Here is an 18,478-nt window from a genome sequence, read left to right on the forward strand (position 1 = left end):
ATTCGGCGGGCAGAAATTTTTCAGAAAAACATAGCAAAAATTCGGGGTCTTTGGTGGATAAGATAAGCCTAGCGCCGAAATCCCCCACCTGCCCACCTGCCCAACCTGCAACCTCGCGGGAGGTCATTTCGCGAAAGAGGGGCAATGTGTCAAGGCCGGAGGACGCGACTCTGTTTTTTGTTTTTTCTTTTCTTCCATTGCCTGACCCCCCCCCCTGGCCCAACCCCATCTTCCTTTTTGCGGTGGTGAGCCAGCGCCTGTGGCGTTTGTGCTGCCACTTAGGCGTGGCTGGTTGAGCGACCCCAACGCCACCGGGTGGACAGTGAATGGGCTAGCAGATGGGCCAGCAGATGGGCCCCCTGCAGCCTCCGGTCCTCAAGTTAACGTACCCTGGAGCCTGGAAGTTACTGTAGCTCCAAGTCAGGTAGGGAGCACATGCAGGTTGGATCCGGGGGTTAGCTTTAGGTAACTCAGGTAGCCTGTACCTTTACACACACCATCGAGCAGCAATCATCCGTCTGCCATCCATTGTCTCCTTCATCGCTCGCTCAACCCACCACCCTGCACAGTAGTTACGGACCGTTGCCGACCGCAACCGTCGTGAATCTGCTGTCTAGTCCGCCAGCGCGTCCGCATCTTCACCAGTAACGTATCTCCCCAAACGGAATGTCGGAATACTGGAAGTCCACCCCCAAATACTGGTGCAAGCACTGCAGCGTCTACGTCCGCGACACCAAGCTCGAGCGCAGCAACCATGAGTCCACCGGCAAGCATCAGGGCGCCCTGAAGCGCTTCCTCCGAGATCTTCATCGCGGCCACGACCGGGAGGAGAAGGAGAAGGAGCGGGCCAAGCGCGAGATCGACCGGCTGAACGGCGTCGTGGGAAGCTCCAGCGGCAGCGGCAGCGCCAGTGGCAGCAGTGCAGGTCCCAGTTCCAGCGCCCCGCGACTACCGGCAAATGCGCGCACGACAGAGACCCAGCGCCAGAAACAGTGGGAGCAGCTGGCCGATCTGGGCATCGATGTCCCGACGGAGCTCCGAGGCGATATGGCCATGGCAGGCGACTGGCAAGTCACCAACATGCGCGTCGTCGACGACACCCCCAAGACGGACGAGAACGGCAACCCCAAGGTTGACGCCATAGCCACCGGAGTGCGGAAACGCGTGAGGAAGGAGGGCGAGGAAGAGGAAGAGCAAGCCATGGCCGGTCTCTTCAAGAAGCCCCGGAAATGGGGCCGCGATACGAAACAGGCTCCGGAAGATGATGCCGAGCTGGACGCCCTGCTGACTGGTTCCCTGGCGCCCATCAAGAGCGAAGAGAAGATAAGGGCCAAGAGTCCCGCGGAGACCAAGCTCAAGAAAGAGGAAGACCATACCCCAGTGAAGGATGAGCCATCAGAAGACGATCGCGGCGTCCCTGATATGGTCAAGGCAGAGCCAAGAGCCACCAGTGATACCTTGGTCAAGCCTGAAGAGGCTTCGGAGGCCGGCGGTTTTGATGTTCCCGCCGTTGTTTTCAAGAAACGCAAGCCAAAAAGCATACGCCAAAAGTAGCAACATCACGAAGGGGCTGGTCAACAAAAGCTTGGTAATTCCGGTGAGGTAATTACTTAGGTAGGTTGTGCAAATATAGGGTCACCTCCAAACTGCTTCATGCTGCCATACACTATCCTCATACAGGTAAACCAGGGTGAAAAGTGCAAATTCGAAGTTCCTCCGCATCTAGAAATAGCCGTCCCAGAGGCACAGTTACCCACGTTCGTAACCTCCATGACGCTCGTTGCTGGCCGATCCAAACGAGCCTGGAATAAGCTGGTTGGCAAGGTCATAATACGCTTTCTCGTTATACCACCTGTCCCCCTCGGTCGAGTCCTCCCTTGACTTGTCACAGGTTGACGCATGCACCCTTCTGGGAGCGATGTCACCCAAACCCTTGAACCAGTAGCATCCGTCCTCATCGAAACCCATAAACCTCATCCTCGCTGCCGCCTCCACTGCCGCATCTTGGGCATCCTCTCCCACTCTAGGTTCTTGAGCTATCTCCATAAACTTCCTGCCTGCTGCGTTCCAGAACTCCACGACGTCTTCGGCCGGGAGGTGTTGCGAGGCCCGGCAATACGCATCTTCCAAGTTCTCAAGACCAGCATGCATCCAGGCAGACGCCGCCTGTACATGGCGGTCATAATGCGCATAGAAGTCCTTCGTCAGGTCGCGTAGCGCTTCAGCGAAGAGACCGTAGTCCGTCGCAATCCCAGCATAAGACATGCCTGCGATCAGCACGTGTTGCTTTGCTACCATGATGGCGCAACCTTTGAACTCTCCTATTTATCTACATCAGCTCAACGTTGGGAAGCACATGGCTACTCCGGTATTACCTACGATGATAGCTGGACTTCCAACTGTCCATGTTTCTTGCCCAGTCGAGTGCAAGTTGAGTCCTCTGGTCGCCGAAAACTGCCTCGTACCTCAGCTGCAGCAACACTTGCCATGCGCGTTCCCGAGCTTTCCCTTGCAGTGGCATCTTAATCGCGAAAGCGGTCAGAATCTGATGCTGTCGATCGTCTTGTGTCGTTTCTAGACCGCATCTGAGATTTAATACCCTTGAGTATGACCACCCTTACTTACTGGGATACCTGTGGCTGTTATCTCTGGCCAAGTCAACCAGGAGCTCGGCTGTGGCCCAAGGGGTCCACGAAGAGTTGACCAAGTCTTTCCTACTGAAAACGTCTTTGAGTACATCAATAGTGTCGACCTCAATTGGCGTCAAATCGCGTTTTAGAAACGGCATTCCGATGGGGTTGAACTAATGTCGTGAGGCAAATCGATCTCCTGGCGACTCTCTAGACGAAGACTCATATGTGAAAACGTGCCGTTGCGTCGATAAAGGCACTAACTAGCAGCAAAAGTCGAATACTTTCTGAACTTTTTCTAAGAAGATTGGTATCCGCCATGACTGGGACCCGTTGACTACTCCATTGCTCTGCGGTTGACAGGTCCGTTTTTGACCACATCTTTCTTTCTTTGTGTTGGCGATCCGTTAAATGCCAGAGGCCCAACACCAGATATGCGCAATTGTTGTACAACATGCGAAGATTGAACCCAACTCAGCTTCTATGTATCACTGGAATGTAAGCATCTTGTTAGGTTGGTGAGTCTAGGTAGAACTAAGCTCGTTGTCTCGGTGTCCAATCCCTACCGCCCCCAAATGTTCACCATCTTTGCGTTGGGCACGCTCAGCAGTGGTTTCAGCTTATCCGGCGTACTTGAAGAAGCTGGAGCTGTACGCGGCCTCGGTTGTCATTTCATCGAGGGCAGCCAGACTGGCATCCATCGACATCCCTCTTCCAACTTATCGTCACCAGGATTTACTCCACAGTAGGACCAGGCTCACACACTGGAACCTGGGAGAACCAATTGATGTCATGCCTTTCAAACTGCTTGAGAGGCTCAGGTCGCATGCTACGAGTTTGATACTGTAGTTGGCGTGGGAGAAGATGCGCTCGGAAAATTTTGACACTCGCAGGTGACAATGGGGGACGTTGAACGGTTATGGAGAAAACTTTCTTTTGCTAGTGTTCTTGGTGCTGTGCCGGTATTGAAGTACTACTATGCACAGCAAGCTACTCAAACAACCAACACGGGCTTGCAGAGCGGCTCGAAAGTGCACCATAAGCCATAAACGTACAAGGCAGGACCGAGGCCAAGGGATCGAAACTCTGTGATGTGGCCCAGGTGGTACACCTGATATGCCTATCTGTCGTGGTGCATATATGTTTTTGCCTCTTTAGACGAGAACATCAGCCGACAGAATCAGCTTCCCGGCTTTATACTCTCATTTAAGAACTGCCTAGTTCCTCATCCATAGCATTATGGTTATGACTAGTTGACAGCAGCTCGATTGATCTCCATCCCCTGTCCTCACTGTTTCCGTTCGCAATCCTGTATGCTCTGAGTCGCGACTCATGAGCCCTTGCACTTAAGGCAGATGCTTGCGAATCGCCTTGAAGATCAAGGTCCTCATCTTCTGCATGTTCCAATCGGGGGTCGTCAGCCTCCCGGAAGGTTTCGTACGGTCGCTTAGCTGGTAACAGGGGCTCATTTTTGTCGTCATTGCTCTGAGAACCGTTCGAGGCGATGGATATGATATCTGTGCGATCCGGGTCTACCCGCGATGATTCATGCAATAGGGCCCCATCTGGGTTTCCTGAACGATCGCACAGTTGCGACTGATCGTTTTTCGGTGAAGAAAGCAATATAGGACTGGTAGGAGGTTCTCCGCAAGCTGAGCTTGGTGTCTGTTGACTCTCCTCGTCGTTGGCCTTCTGGACATGTGGATTGAGAGAGGCGGACCTCTTCTTAATCAGTTCCTCGACCAGTTGGTCGTACTCAAATATGTTCCCTGAGCAATATGGGCCAAAGAGCTTACGCATCGTGATACCGCACTCCTGCCAATGCGAGATGTCAACCGTGCACGGCCATACATCTTTTGGTTTAAAGGTTTCAACGAGGTGGCGCAATTCGGGATATGAAGAGTGTCTGGCATAGGGGAAAGTTATCCGGTTTGGCAACTTGTCGGCAGCCGCCTGCGACCGAGGCAGCGACCTTGATAGTTCTTTGGCTGTAGCCACAGACCTGACCATGGAGAATATTATGCTCCCCAGTCTGGTCCGTACGTCCTCCGAGATTTCACTCATCGGGACCTCGGCTTCGGGAAGGCGACTCTTGGCGACAAGACTACGAAGCAGATTCTTAATCTGCTCTTTAGCACATACCGAGAGATCTCGACTCTCGCCGATCCTGTACTTGTCAGAATGTACCAAGGAACAGATCCGCCATCAACTCACATGTCAAAAAGGGGCTGCAGGTGCTCCAGTGTAAGGTCTTCGACATCAGCCTCCTGCTCCAGGTCGTCGCCTCCACCGCCAAGTCCTACCTCAGCCCAATCCATCCCATCTGCAATGTGAGCGACTATCGGCTGAATCCAGACAATGGGCTTTGTCTGCATAACGGAGCAAGATGTTCCCTTCTCGCAACTGTGAATGCGAACGTTCTCATCCAGTGTCAAACAGCCCTCGTGTCGAGTGTTGCCGCAGTTGAAGCCCACGAGATATGGGGCTTCTTTCGTATGGTGGAAGTGAGTACTAAACCTGTCCTGCGACGACTTGGTGACAAGCGACTTGTAGACACCCATCTTGTACTTGTCGACATGAATCTACTTTGGGTCAACAATCACCCGTCTGCCACTTGTAAGCGTGATCGTACCTTGGACTTTAACGCCTTCGAAAGTGCAATCCAGACTTCTTCATACCCATAGGTCCATGCCTGCATGCAGAACACGGTGTCGTCAGGGTACTTAGAGATTTTAGTGAGCAGCTCCTTCAGCCCCTCCGCCTTGGTTTGGAGCTCATGGTTGCTGAGCATAGAGGTGTCCAGGTAGATGCGGTCAAGCAGGTTCAAGCCAGATGCGTATTCCACAAGACATGGATTCCTGGCAACGGCGTTCACCCACCAGGGCTCACTTCTGATGTCACCTGTGTACAGGACAGCTTTTCCATTGCCCTCGATCACTTTGGGGATGTTAGCTTTAAGCAAGCGTGGCTATGGTTCACAACATACGAAACATGACAGCACCAGGGCAGTGATTCGCATCTATGAGGGTCACTTGAATGTGGTTCCCTGGCGCCAGCTCCAGCACGGTTGGTGTATCAAGTGGGACTGCTTTCAGGAGCGACTTGAGATGCGTGTATGTGCGGACTGGAGCCTCGCGCAGCCCATTGGCGTAGGCAATACGACTAGGGTGCTTCTGAAGACGAAGAAGGATTTCGCGTGTCGCTGCAGAGCAGTAGATGAAGTGAGATCTCAGTGTCTCCAAACCAGCCAGATGGTCGCTGTGGACGTGACTCAAGAAGCAAGCTAGAGGTGGACGACTTCGTTCAGGCTGAGGACGAAAGAAGTCGATGGCGATTCCTGGGAACTCGTGCACAATGCCGTTGAACGTCGACATCTTGGCTCGGGCTCTGGAGTTTGCCAGAAGTGATGCATTGCAGATTCTCTGATAAGTAAGAGGAAAAACCTACGGACGTTGTTTGCAACGCGCAACAAGAAGATCTGCGGCCGCGCTTAGCCGTAATCCCCTGTTGCCTCGAAAGGCATTGAAGTCGTGAGATCTAGGTTCTGCAGGCGACCGAACGCTGCAGCACATGGTGGGCCCAGTGCATCCTAGGCCACTAAAGCACAAGGAACTACCCACCAACCCCTAACTGCGGACCAAGTTATCGCTGTTACTTCGAACAACTCTTTGGACCCAACATGGTATGTGCAACATTATTACTTGGTAACACTACAGGGGCTCTTGTGATCTGCTCATTCAGCGAAACCATTCATGCTTTCTCGCGTTTGTTAGCATGTAGTTATGCCGTCTGGATGCAAGTTTGCATACGATTTATATACATGAACACTGTGGTATAGCCTCTGTTTGGCTCATCCACTCAGTCATTGCCAAGGTCATGTCCCTGGCCTAAGAAATCCACCGTATCAATGACGCAGAAAGGCTGTTCTCATTCACCGACGACACTCAGACGTGAACTACTGCGCTTCTTCAACTTTGCTCGTTCCCGTGGCTCTTCTTCCTGACCAACCTCGGCGCTGCTGGAGGATCTACTAGTTGCCTTGTTGATGAAATTGCCCAGCCTCCCTGACCTGGTCTCGCTACCAATTATAGAGGCCCCGACAGGCTTCCTGGGTACTGTCTGCAGCGGATCAGGCTCGAGGTCTTGGTTGTGAGACTGGGTCGGGTTCGCGCCAAGATGGTACTGGCTAGGTGATTGCTCACCATCCGGATGATAAAATCGGCGATTAGCAAGCTCATATCGGCCGGCCTCCACGGCAGCCTGGTCTTTGTCCGCCACCTCTCGCTTGCCAAAATGTCGATCGACCGACGAATTCAAGGTTCCTCGAAGAGTCTCACCGGCGCCCTGTGTTGAGTGTTAGCAGACGAACCCTTCATCCAAAGTTAGTAATCTCCCATGTACTTACGTGAATTCCAGCGGCGGCAGCTTTCAAATTCTGTATCGTCGAGCCACCGGCTTGCTGTTGCTCGTGTCGATGTTGGGCATCTTGTTCGTCATGAACATCTTGAGGTGGTTGGTTGCGCCCAGGATAGGAGAAGTTCTGGGAGCCTGTCCTACTAGGTTGTTTTGATGGTCCAGGTGGATGCTGTTCAGCCGCCGACGCGTATGGAGGGAAGGACTGCCTGTTTGAGCTACGTCGTGGTATCAGTGGCGTTTTCGGTGATATTGGCTCCCTCGGAGGTATGACCCTATGTCCTGGTGTTTCTGAGCTGCGTCGCTGCCGCATGATTTGCTCCCCACTCGCAGCAGGCACTGGCTCTTTGTTGCTGGTAGTAGGCAGCTCTGCCGCTGCGCGCGGCTCTTCTACTGTAGTCGAATCGCCGTTCGCGTTCGTAACGGTTGTCGTGGTTGTTGTAGTGGTTGTGGTCGTTGTAACGGTCTGCCCCATATTTGGGTTCGTCCGTGTCTCTCGCTTGATGGTAGGACTGGTATAGGATGAAGGCCCTTCAGATGTTGTGCCCGGCCTCACATTGTCGTCTCTTTGAGGGTTCGGCAACGCATTTGTGCTCTTCGAAGCGTCAGACTCCCCTACCGTTCGCATGGAACTGTTGGGTTCACTACTGCCGTATGCAGAGTCGTCATAGCAAGGCTTGGTGGTCGTGGTCTCAGCCGTCTCCGATGCTGCTTCGCCACCCTTTCCTCGGGAGAAGACCTTCCAGACAGGTCTCTTCTCTTTGGCTTGCATCTTGGTCGCGTTGATGTTGGGTGCTTAGAATTACTGTGAAAATGAGTGTGCATAGATAGATTAGTTTGATTAACGCAGAATTACTCGAAACATATTGAAACCCGCTCTACTCTGCTTTCGCAGTCGGTAGCTCGGCACACAATACAGGGTTCAACCAGTCTCCCAATTCCATATTCTGGGATGACGAGCAATGATGTCACATCACCCATCCCCCACATCGCCGTGACAGTCGATCATGCATCTACTTGGAGTCTAGCTCCATCCACTCCTACGGGATTCAGGAACCGTTGATGTGCGCACTACCGTGACTAACTACTGCAACACCAAGCTTCTTCTAGCATTTTAGCGTATGGGAAACCGGGACTAAGATTGCGTATGTTATAATAAAATAACCACTGTAATGAAATATTGGACTATAACTCCGTATATAGACCACGGGCCTGAGCTCCTCGCAAAGCAGGTAACAGATATCAAAGTGGGTATGGGAATTGTTCAAAGCGATCGTGAATCTAGATATTTCTTTCTGGGCGAAGCAGGTCGTATCAGCTCTGCTGAATGGGGCCATGTTTATAAATGAGAATAAACACTTACCTTCAGCATAGGATCTACTCGGGTGGATCAATAAGGCTTTCGCTTTGCGAAGTGCATCATGCTCTGCCCTTGATCATAGGCCACCACATAGTTCCTCTGCCAAACCGCGCCTATGATGAAGTTGTCGGCCCCTCCGTCGGCAAATGCACTAAAACATACATTCTCGTAACCAGGAAGTCCGTTCAAGCTCCGCACAATCATGTCCCGGGGATCCATGGGCATTTCCACACCCCCAATGACGTATGCAGCGTAGGGTGCTTTGGCACTGCAGTCAACAGTGTAGTAGTCCAGGGTCTTGTTATACACGGCTGGTGGGTCAAACAAGGCATTCAACGCCTTTGCCGCAGTTGTTGGGATGAAATTTGGCGAAGTTCCGCTGTCAACAATGCTTTCAAACGAAGCAGTGGTAGCAAGTTCCGTGAAAGACCCGTTCGCTCCGTACTTGAACTTGTTTGAAACAGTGTACCACGTCTTCTCGCCAGTTCGGGGAAGAATAGGCACGCTGGTAAATGGTGCATCGTAGTATGTGGCCGGTACCAGACCTCCGACAGCCATCAATCCGGCAGGCGCCAAGGGGGAGGTTCCTTGCGCAACACGATCGATCACAAGCGTGAAGATAGCGCTGGAGGCAACATTCTCCTTGACCATGGTGGTGAATAGCGGGTCATACTGGACAGCTCGGCCAGTAGCGCGGTTCTGCGCCGACGTGATTGCGGGATACCCAAGACCCAGCAGTCCGGATGTAGCACCATCCCCTGCCCAAGCGGCATAGTTTACGAGCGATACCTCTTGCTTAGGAACTGTCAGGCCAGCCAGCGTGATTGGCGCATACCCCATGTCACCTCTCAGTGTCTCCATCTCAGGAAAATAGCTTATACTGAAAGATTGGCTTGAGATGTTCGTAAACGACCCCTTGGAGCGATCGTATAGAGGCCCAAAACCACAGGCATCTTGGCTGAGAGGGACCTTGGTATCAATGTCGACACAGCGAAGATCGCTCGAGACTACCCATGTATCCGCGCTGCCCGTGTCGATGAAGCTGATGAACTGCTGTCCGGGTTTGCTGCTGTCAACGTTGCCCCAAGTCAGATTGACGACCGGATAGATGCCACTGAATATAGTGTTCACCGTTTCTTTGCCTGTGCCAGCACGTTTGTCAAATTGCGATGCGGCGATACGTGCATGCACTGGACTGGTGAAATGATCTGGTTTAGGATTATGGAGCAATTGGACAATAGCTGAAGCCGGTGCTTCTTCGATGGCAACATCACTTCTCGTGAATAGAGGACCGTCGTATTGGGAGTTTGGATGCTGACGGGACACAATAGTTGCGCCAAGCCCAAGGGCGGGTAAGCCAAGCGCCAACACCAAGATTGAAACCATTTTGAAGAACGCAAGCCGAAGAATATCGTAGCCAAGAGTTGACATTGCCCAAAGGGAGAGCGAACTCTCAATCTAATAGGGTAGCCCCATTGAGAATTTGATCTGGGGCGCTTTGACCGAAATGGAAGGTAACAGGCTCGAGATTGCTGGGGCCAGTCAATCGTGCCCGAGTTGCCCTTTTTGGACAACAGGCCCGAACATTCTACTTTGACACTACACATACGGTTACTGGCAGTATCGAGCCCATCAAAGAAAGACAACAGAAATCAATGCCCTATGATTGGATCAAAGCAGGATTTTTTTTTTTCCGTGTTGCGACCGCGTGCGCTATTAATCTCTGTAAAACGTGCCACACATAATCTACTACAACAAAGGGGCAGTGTGTTTTCAAACATAGTAGAGCACCATTTGCAAGGGCTTTATGGGTAGTTAGAGACATAGTCCTGGTTTTTCATCTATGTAAATGTATATCCCATGCAGACAAAATGTAAACAATTTGTTATGACTGCAGTGTTCATGGCGGTGCATAGATGAGATCTAAGACCATAGTCGAACCAGGCCAGAAGCAGATTGTTTATAGGAGTCATAGTCTATAAGCTTTGAGCAAAGCTAGAAGAGAAAGAGCTTTTCAAATCAATCCCCAGAACTTCAGCACCTCATCTGCCTGGAAAGCGGGTATATGACCACCACCTGCCACCTCGTAACCTCTCAGCAAGGTTCCATCACCGTAGTCAATCCTCTTCCAGTTGGCTACTGGCGTATTCGAAGTGTTTTTCGAAAACGTTAGCCCCATAACATTACTCCACTGGTCTAATTGCGCCTTCAGGTTGTTGATCGTAACCGCAGTATCAGCCGTGCCATGAACGACCATCATCTTCGGATAGGTTCCATTGTATCCGGTGTCGCACCCACGTGCGAGGTCACCCCACTGCTGTGCTGTATACGTGCTGGCTTTCTTGCCAAGAGGGCAGCTGAGGTCCGACGACATCGGCGTCGAGATCGGTGATCCTGCCCAACATGCTGCCGGAACGCCAGACCACGAGGCAGCGCCTTTAAAAAGGTCTGGATATGTCGCAGCTAGCACATTGGACTCCATGGCTCCAGAAGAGCCACCAACTACGAAAACCTTATTCGGATCTCCATTGTAGGTTTTGAGTGCCGTCTTGACTAGCCCTGCCAAGGACTCAGAGTCGCCACCTCCATCATGCTTCAAAGATTTGGCGGAGTGCGCGTCCCAGCAATTCATTCCACTCTGAGACTTTGAGGTTGGGTAAAGCAGCACAAGGTTCAACTTATCAACGTATGATGGGAGAGTGGTCATGGACTGATACATCTGTCCAGTGCCTCCACAGGGATGAAGCTGCAATAAGATCTGTCAGTCCTAATAGAAACTTGGTCTGACCACAGGCCTAGAAAGTCTGCCAATATGGCTACTTACACCCAAGATGATTGCAGGCTTTCCAGAAGAGGTTGATGGGGTTATGACTATGGAAGACCCAAGACTGGTAGGGTTTTCTTCCCATGTTGCAATCGCGGACGTCTTGCTGGCCCACACAGACGGCAGAAGGGCAGCAAGAGAGATGACAACCCGAAGATACATATTTAAAATCGGAAAGGCCTGTTATTGGCTCAAATAGAATAGAAAACTCAAGTGCCAAGAAAATGATATGTTCACAAGCCTACAGGCCGTCAGGGTTTTATACATATCTCAATACCCTTTTGACCGTGAGGACAAGGTCGAGTCGCTCTCCAGAGATGCCTCCCGGTGACTTCTCCGTGTTAGAGGAGATTATGCAACGGCAATTGATGTCGGCATCTTTGCAAAGCTCCGTCCTACTTAGACGTGCTTATTTTTGGAATAGATGGTAAAGTAGGATTCCCAGGGGCATTCTACCATGGTATCCTCCCCTGGGAAATACCGACATTACTTAGGGAAATTTAGAGACGGAGGTGGAAATCCCCGGTTCTTTTCTATCACTAGGGTAAATGCATAGATTGTGGTTGATGATCGTCCGGCTAATTGGGTTCTGTTCGGCTAGGCACGTCAGCCAATCGAGGACGGACGACTCCAAATCATTGCCACCGACGACGCGTTCAAGATTAGCTGAGAGACAAACTATCCTTAGGTTAAAATCTAAAACGAGCGCGCCAAGAGTACTTCCGAATGCTTTGCACCTTGACGCCAGCATCACGAAATGTATGTATTCGTCATGTGTAAGACACAGTACGGTCTCTTGTGATCTTCGCAAGGTAGAATCAGATAGACTGTGAGAAGTCTCATCGCCTGACTTTCTCACATGAACACATCGTTGTCGTGACCAGTAAAGACAGCTGCCACGTATTGCCACTCAACATCATTCGCCTATGGAGGCATAACGCAGAATTAGCAAGACATACTCGAGTTTGTGGGTACGGGGCAGGATAAAAACAATATGTATAATACTTTAGTAAAGCGGAAAAAAAAAAAGAAAAGAAACACTATTCATATTAGGGCCTTTTGCCCACATACAACGAATATGTACTATGTATTGTCTACAATAGACCCAAGACCAGCAGCCACACCACATAACTAGCCACTATGTGTCCAATCAAGAAAGGAGTTTGCATCATCGTGAAGTACAGACGTTCGACATAACCCTCCTTCAGTTGGCCCCTCATGCGACATATTCCGGTACTAGGCGCAAGAATAAGAGGCCTTGGACGAAGGATTGCGCCAGGTTGTCTGTAAGAACAGTATGCCCAAGCGCGAGGTGCAAGATTGGTACCCAATCCGGCCTGTGGCTGCAGCAGCATGGATTTCCTGTTGCTCTTCGCTTACCGCAGATTCGTTCTTCAAGCATTTAGTGCATGAGTAACAAGTCTGGCCCATTTGCGAGCCACAAAAGCGATACCTTCTGCCGCAGCGAATGCGGCCAAGCCATGTGGCTTCCCTGAATCTTCGCCTAGTCACCGCCTTTCGGGGTGAGTACAAGTAAAGTGGGCGCGGTACTGTGATTGAGCGCCCCATTAATGGGCCCACTTGAACAACTCATGGGCTATCCACATCACGTTGGGCAAGCTAGCACGCCTGTTCAACAGAAGCCCAGCTGCACAGGGGTCCTCTTTAAACTGTCGGCGTTGAGCTCTGGTCTTCAGGATTCCAAGATGCTCGACGTAGCCACAATATATTTGATTGAAAATTGATCGTATCATAGCGACGACCACTACTGTGCCATCACAATCGAAGTTGACTGCTGCAACAACGCTAGACACGAAATACACTAGGAGTCATTATCCAGAAATGGATCTTCTGGAAGCCTTGATGAAAGCACCTTCGAAACGCGACGGCAAAGTGCAGAAGAAGCCTGGCAAGCATGCCGAGAAATCCGCGTCAGTCGTCCGGATGATTCAGGCGGGACATCACATATGGAAGGCCACCAAAGATCCGGCGAGTATACCGCAGGCACTGGCTGCTATTCAGGAGGCTGTACCGATTTTTCAGGTTATGGCAAAGTCAGTTTGCGATACTGCGAAAGTCGCAACATCTTTCAGCAGCATCGCCACAACTCTAGGCACGGTCGGGAATTTGATAATAGCCTACCAAGGAGTCCAGGCATTGAACTTGATTGCATCGAACCTCAAAGATATCAACAACACGCTGCAAGCCCAGACCGCTTTGATGTCGATTGAAAAGTTCCCACAGGCAGTCTATGATCTGGTTGAAGAAGCCTTACACAACTTCCCGGACACCGATGAGGTCTCGAATTGGTTCTTCGTCTATCACCCAGACACAATCTGGACTCCAGGATTTCACCGGCTGATCATGAACCGCGGTCTACACCGCCGGTTCTGTGGACACTCCAATCAACTGGATGCCGCTGTCGTGTTCATGCTTGCCGCTCGAGACTATTCAGAGCGGGCTACTCGCCATGGCAATAAACTTGGGAAACAGCATCGAAGGGTCAAACTTCACTTGCTAATTCCCGCCTACCAGGCTGTTGTCATTAAAGACCCTATAAGGTTTCCAGAAGCTCTGGGTGACTTTACGATTCACGGCAAAGTCCACAACAGCCGTCCTTTGGTGTGGATCAACGTTCCTGAAGACCAACAAAGCCATCTCGATGGAGTTGGTAGGTGGCAGGCGCCGCAGAAGCATTGGCTTGAGACCATGTTCATTCCGATCGAGGTTCTCAAGGCACGTGAGCTAGGACGATCTACCAACAGCGAATGAGACGCTCAGAGGATAGCCATCATGACTGCGTGGCTGTGCCAGGTAGTCTGATCGAGTTATCGGCATAATTCCACTCGCTCAAGAGCACGGCCAGGGTATAAGGTTCGACAAAATAGCCGGCGAGAAACTAATATTCATTCCAGTACTGGTATAACTCGACAAAGCAACTCGTGAAAGACATCTCCTTGTATGCAGCCGACTTGAATTCAAGGATATTGGAGAATACAGCATGAAATCTCTTCGCACACTTAGGGTAACACTGGCACACTGGCGATTTCAACTTCGACTTCGCCATGGGCTGACGTGCTATCCGTGACGGTATAAATCAACAACTCAAATCAGGGCTCTGACTATACCTAGCAGAAAACAGGGTGCTAGCATTATGGAAACCATCGATTCATGAACGCACAACTGAACAGGGCTATCATGACCCTGTGTAACTATACAAGTTCTATGCATGAGAACCGTCCATACTAAAACGCCATCATTTCGGGTTCAATGAACTCCTACAGATCGCTACCTGACCATTCGTTGGGCAGAGCAATACGCCGTCCGATCGGACAAGGCATAGTAACACGCCGGAATTCGTCACCTAATCATACGCGAGAAAGAAGTGCCGCGAGATCCTGGCCTCATCCAATATGGTGTCGACTGTTCTCAAGCTCGGCTGTGCGTAGGAGGAGCGACTTGTTGTTGTGGCTCAGGAAAATGGTGTCAATGATAGGCAGTCTCCCTCCGTCCGGCGACCGTGTCGTCGACAAATCTACGAGCTTCTTGTGACATCTGATTAGATGCGGCGCGGTAAAATACAGGAGTTGATCAGCGTGACGCGCCCATCAAGTGTGCTCCACTTTTGGTGCCACGCGTTCGGTAATAGGCTTCATATCCGAGATCGAGATAACGAGTGACGTTAATTGCCCGTATACCAAAACAGTGTCACCATCGTCAAAGAATAGTTGCCATAAGTGTCTTCTAATTTTGGTAGTAGCCAACTTATCGTAGGTGTCGTGTTACCCAGTTTCTCCTGGGCGATCGTGTTACGCAGACACCGCCTTGACGATGACAGTCCTCTTCATGTCTGCCGCTGCGAGCTGGCCATGTTTCTTGTCTCAAGCAATGTACTCGACTGATGTGAGAGGTGGACTTGCTTACAGCATATCTTTTGCTCAATTTTGGATCATATATCGCGACAGTTCCATTGTATGCAGAAGACGATGGTTCGCTCGCAGGTCGTTATAGAACAACCGCCTTGATGTCTGGCCTGTTGTCTGCACGCCTCCTTGACACTGGAAACGAGATCAAAGTACTGTGGATGTCCTCTGTACCTGACCAGAAGTTATCCAACGTGCTAAACACATGGCTGAACGGCTCAGATGATGCACCCACGAGGCCGCGCCAGGCAGCTGGGCTCCAACACGCTGCAACAGGAGCCATGGACATCGTAGAATCAGATACTGTCTGCCCTCAGGCATATGCGGCTGACGCTGTCCTCGGATGTGAGCTTGTAGATAACTGTCATGGACGCCACTTCGTGGACTTTCCCCAAGACCTCCACATCTGTGTGATCAACACCCTCCATTTGGGCTGATCTCGCAAGGGGTTACGCCGGTCTCATCGTTCACAGTCTCATATATATCATCAGATGGGCCCTTCTTGAGAAGCTTGCAGCATTTTCTCACATAACCCTGTGTTTTTCGCCCATTCTGGCCCATATACAAACTTTGCTTTACCAAAGGCTTTGGTACTCTTGGGAAATGGGTGTTTAGTCTTGGATACTGTGCCTTATGTGTCATGTACTCGGGTTCAAGTTTTCAGGTTCCTAAATTCGCGCCTTTATTGCGGAATCACAGGTTGAGTTTGAGGGATTGTCACTGTCTTTATTGTCGTTTCACTTCTAGCAACTACTTTAGACCGCCAAGATTTATGCCTGAAGGTATCACACAATAAAATTCAGGACTTTGGATCGGATCATGGTGTATTGAGACACATGAAGAAGGTGGAAAAGTCTTCGAGGCAACCGCTGTGTCTTGGGAGACGAAGTCAAAGTTTCTAGGCCATCCCTTGAAAGATGATAGTTATTCTCTTAGAGTGACGCGCCTTGATAACTAACCAAAACATCCAGAGGTCGTTGATTTTGCAGAGGATGCCTACTTATGAAGTCTTACCAAGTTCGTTACAAGGAATCAGCAATCTCAAGACACGGCATAGCTAAACTGCGGGTTGTGACCTTTGCACCGGCAAAACCTTTCACAGGGCTGCTAGATCTGATGCGACCAAGCTGCGTAGATACTGTGTTGGGTTGGAGCGGGGAGTTCAAAGATGAATGGGGTAAATGTAAGCTTCTATAAAATACATGTACGAATCTACACTCTGTGGTATATGATCCTAACTACGAATGGGAGAAACGAATGGAACGAATGTGATGAAGAGTAAAGGTGCCCCCAACCTGCCGACCATATCTAGTACTTGCTGATCGCATCTAGATACGCCTGCCCGGACACGGATAATGCCGAGCCATCTGACTTTACGGGGAGCCACACGGTTCCGAGCCCACCGCCGTCAGTATAGGCGTAACCAATAATGTTCTCGTTTTTCTCGAAAAGGTCAACGACATCGGAGATCCACTGCGAGATCTCACTCTGGTCCGAGCAGGGAGTGAAGTCGTCCTGGTCGTAGACGCAGCCGAACTCGGTCACCAAAATGGGCTTGCCGTATGTGGTCCAGTAGTAGTCGACATCGGCCTGGACGCCGGCCATATCGGGCTTGTAGACATGGATGGCGGTGTAGTCCCAGTCGCGGGCGAGACTTCCAGCCTTGAACTTCTTTAACCAACTCTCTGCCTTTTGCATACACATAGCCGGGCTCCCTAGCAGAGACCCCTGCTCACCCTTAGGGGCGATGAGCTCGTTCCACAAGCTAACGCCTTCATCGACGTCCATATTAGCTGAAGTATCGGAGGCGGTGCAGTCGGGCTCGTTGAAGCCGAGCAGGTACTGGGGAACTGTAGTGAGCTGTTGGAACTCGGCAAATCGCTTCTCGTCTTGCTGTCCGTTGTTGCCGGAGCCCCAGAGCATTGCGACCCCTTCTAGGTTACCGATCGTTTCGGGACTGGGCGTCCAGTCGTACCACCAGCCTAGGTGTTCCTGCCAAAACTTTGTGGCACGCCCGCCTGCAGATCCAGCCTTCTTCCCTCCAGGTATGAGAGCAGTGCCATTGGAAACCGAGACCGAAGACTGCGCAGATGTCGAAGGATGGGCAGACGCTGATTGAGTAGACGTTGAGGATTCGACAGAAGCCGATAATTGGACAGAACCCGATGATTTCACAGGGGCTGAGGGCTTAGTAAAGGTATCGTGTCGGGGCCAGGCCGAAGTCGAGGAAAACGAAGCGACTGATGGGGAAAGAGAAGGTTGAGGAGACGATGCTTTAAGGGAAACCGCGTGGCATCTGGCCGCTGAAGAGACGCCCAAGAAAAGTAAAGTGAAAAAAATGGCGTGCAGTAGCATAATGAAGTGAAATATCCTCCCAGAGGTAAATGAGTGGCACAGCTACCTACTTCCGCGAGGTGCACTGCTAGTCTGTGGCATTGAGTTCGATTGTACTCATTCATTCTTATATACCCAGGCCAGGCCGCAGGGCAACACCACACGGCTACTGTGTTGCGTATGCGGTCAATGATAATCCGGAGTGGCGGTAGTGTACGGTCGAAGGAATACTAGCTTCGTTTCGTTGCTATTAGTAGAAACGCCCTGACTGGGATCTGTGTGAGTGGTCTATGCACCAGTACAGTATAGAGTTTTGGCTAGCATCATTTCTCCTTTCCTCCAATTTCCCGTACACCCTTATTAGATCCTACTTGCCTTCAATCTCCTATCAGTCCGAGTCATTCTCATTTAGATTTCTCGCTGTCCGTTATAGGGATCAATCTCATAGGCTTGTAATATCGCTTGCTCGGTAGGAAGATCCGCTGACGCCATTCAGTATGATGGAGTCATTGAGGGCGTCCTGATACCCCTGGCCGTTCTATTCCCAAGGCGCGTTCCTACGTATTTCACACGACCTTGCTAGACATCCGCAGGTTGAGATGGTTCTTTCCCACAGCCAGAGAGTTCCATTCATGTGTGCCTTTTGATTGTCTGTGGGTGGTTGACTCTATCCGTTTAGGAAACATTAACAAAGAGGCCATGCTGCCACTCGTCCGTAGGATTACAGCACAACGCATGAACAGTATGGCGGCAAGTAGCTCAGTGGGAAAGGCTGACCGCGTCTGAAGCCATTGGCATTATGAGATCATGGAAATGCGTGGAGAAGCGGCAGCGTGGCTTTTGGGCTGGTGTTGAACGCCATCGCCTATAGGGACATATGCATAGAATCAGGGGTCAAGTGTGATATTCCATGCATGTTCCAGGCAGATTGACCGATGATAGAGACGAGTCCTAGCAGTTTGGGTGACTTGTCACGGAGAAGCCGTGCATTCTG

At 51.0% G+C, this 18,478-nt stretch overlaps 8 protein-coding genes across 8 annotated transcripts; 2 read left to right on the forward strand and 6 right to left on the reverse strand.

Annotated features, from left to right (window-relative positions):
- Positions 1–666: 666 nt before the first annotated feature.
- JN550_013587 (uncharacterized protein) lies at positions 667–1,554 on the forward strand (the record flags this gene model as incomplete). The annotated part of the gene is made up of 1 exon (XM_049312190.1): positions 667–1,554. The coding sequence occupies one exon, from the start codon at positions 667–669 to the stop codon at positions 1,552–1,554; it is 888 nt and encodes a 295-aa protein (XP_049164444.1).
- Positions 1,555–1,749: 195 nt separating this feature from the next.
- Positions 1,750–2,788, reverse strand: JN550_013588 (uncharacterized protein; the record flags this gene model as incomplete). Its single annotated transcript, XM_049312192.1, has 3 exons — positions 1,750–2,321; positions 2,380–2,574; positions 2,626–2,788. 3 exons carry the CDS (start codon positions 2,786–2,788, stop codon positions 1,750–1,752), a joined length of 930 nt encoding a protein of 309 aa, XP_049164445.1.
- A 1,048-nt stretch (positions 2,789–3,836) lies between these two features.
- JN550_013589 (uncharacterized protein) lies at positions 3,837–6,004 on the reverse strand (the record flags this gene model as incomplete). Its single annotated transcript, XM_049312193.1, has 4 exons — positions 3,837–4,797; positions 4,845–5,212; positions 5,263–5,567; positions 5,617–6,004. The coding sequence occupies 4 exons, from the start codon at positions 6,002–6,004 to the stop codon at positions 3,837–3,839; spliced, it is 2,022 nt and encodes a 673-aa protein (XP_049164446.1).
- A 553-nt stretch (positions 6,005–6,557) lies between these two features.
- JN550_013590 (uncharacterized protein) lies at positions 6,558–7,815 on the reverse strand (the record flags this gene model as incomplete). Its single annotated transcript, XM_049312194.1, has 2 exons — positions 6,558–6,974; positions 7,036–7,815. The coding sequence occupies 2 exons, from the start codon at positions 7,813–7,815 to the stop codon at positions 6,558–6,560; spliced, it is 1,197 nt and encodes a 398-aa protein (XP_049164447.1).
- A 618-nt stretch (positions 7,816–8,433) lies between these two features.
- On the reverse strand, positions 8,434–9,789 carry JN550_013591 (uncharacterized protein; the record flags this gene model as incomplete). Its single annotated transcript, XM_049312195.1, has 1 exon — positions 8,434–9,789. One exon carries the CDS (start codon positions 9,787–9,789, stop codon positions 8,434–8,436), a length of 1,356 nt encoding a protein of 451 aa, XP_049164448.1.
- Positions 9,790–10,417: 628 nt separating this feature from the next.
- JN550_013592 (uncharacterized protein) lies at positions 10,418–11,389 on the reverse strand (the record flags this gene model as incomplete). The annotated part of the gene is made up of 2 exons (XM_049312196.1): positions 10,418–11,149; positions 11,228–11,389. The coding sequence occupies 2 exons, from the start codon at positions 11,387–11,389 to the stop codon at positions 10,418–10,420; spliced, it is 894 nt and encodes a 297-aa protein (XP_049164449.1).
- A 1,680-nt stretch (positions 11,390–13,069) lies between these two features.
- Positions 13,070–13,999, forward strand: JN550_013593 (uncharacterized protein; the record flags this gene model as incomplete). The annotated part of the gene is made up of 1 exon (XM_049312197.1): positions 13,070–13,999. One exon carries the CDS (start codon positions 13,070–13,072, stop codon positions 13,997–13,999), a length of 930 nt encoding a protein of 309 aa, XP_049164450.1.
- A 2,459-nt stretch (positions 14,000–16,458) lies between these two features.
- JN550_013594 (uncharacterized protein) lies at positions 16,459–17,505 on the reverse strand (the record flags this gene model as incomplete). Its single annotated transcript, XM_049312198.1, has 1 exon — positions 16,459–17,505. The coding sequence occupies one exon, from the start codon at positions 17,503–17,505 to the stop codon at positions 16,459–16,461; it is 1,047 nt and encodes a 348-aa protein (XP_049164451.1).
- Between the last annotated feature and the right edge of the window lie 973 nt (positions 17,506–18,478).

Source organism: Neoarthrinium moseri (genome assembly GCF_022829205.1).
Source record: "Neoarthrinium moseri strain CBS 164.80 chromosome Unknown scaffold123_Wmoseri_CBS_16480, whole genome shotgun sequence".
Taxonomy (NCBI): Eukaryota; Fungi; Ascomycota; class Sordariomycetes; order Amphisphaeriales; family Apiosporaceae; genus Neoarthrinium; species Neoarthrinium moseri.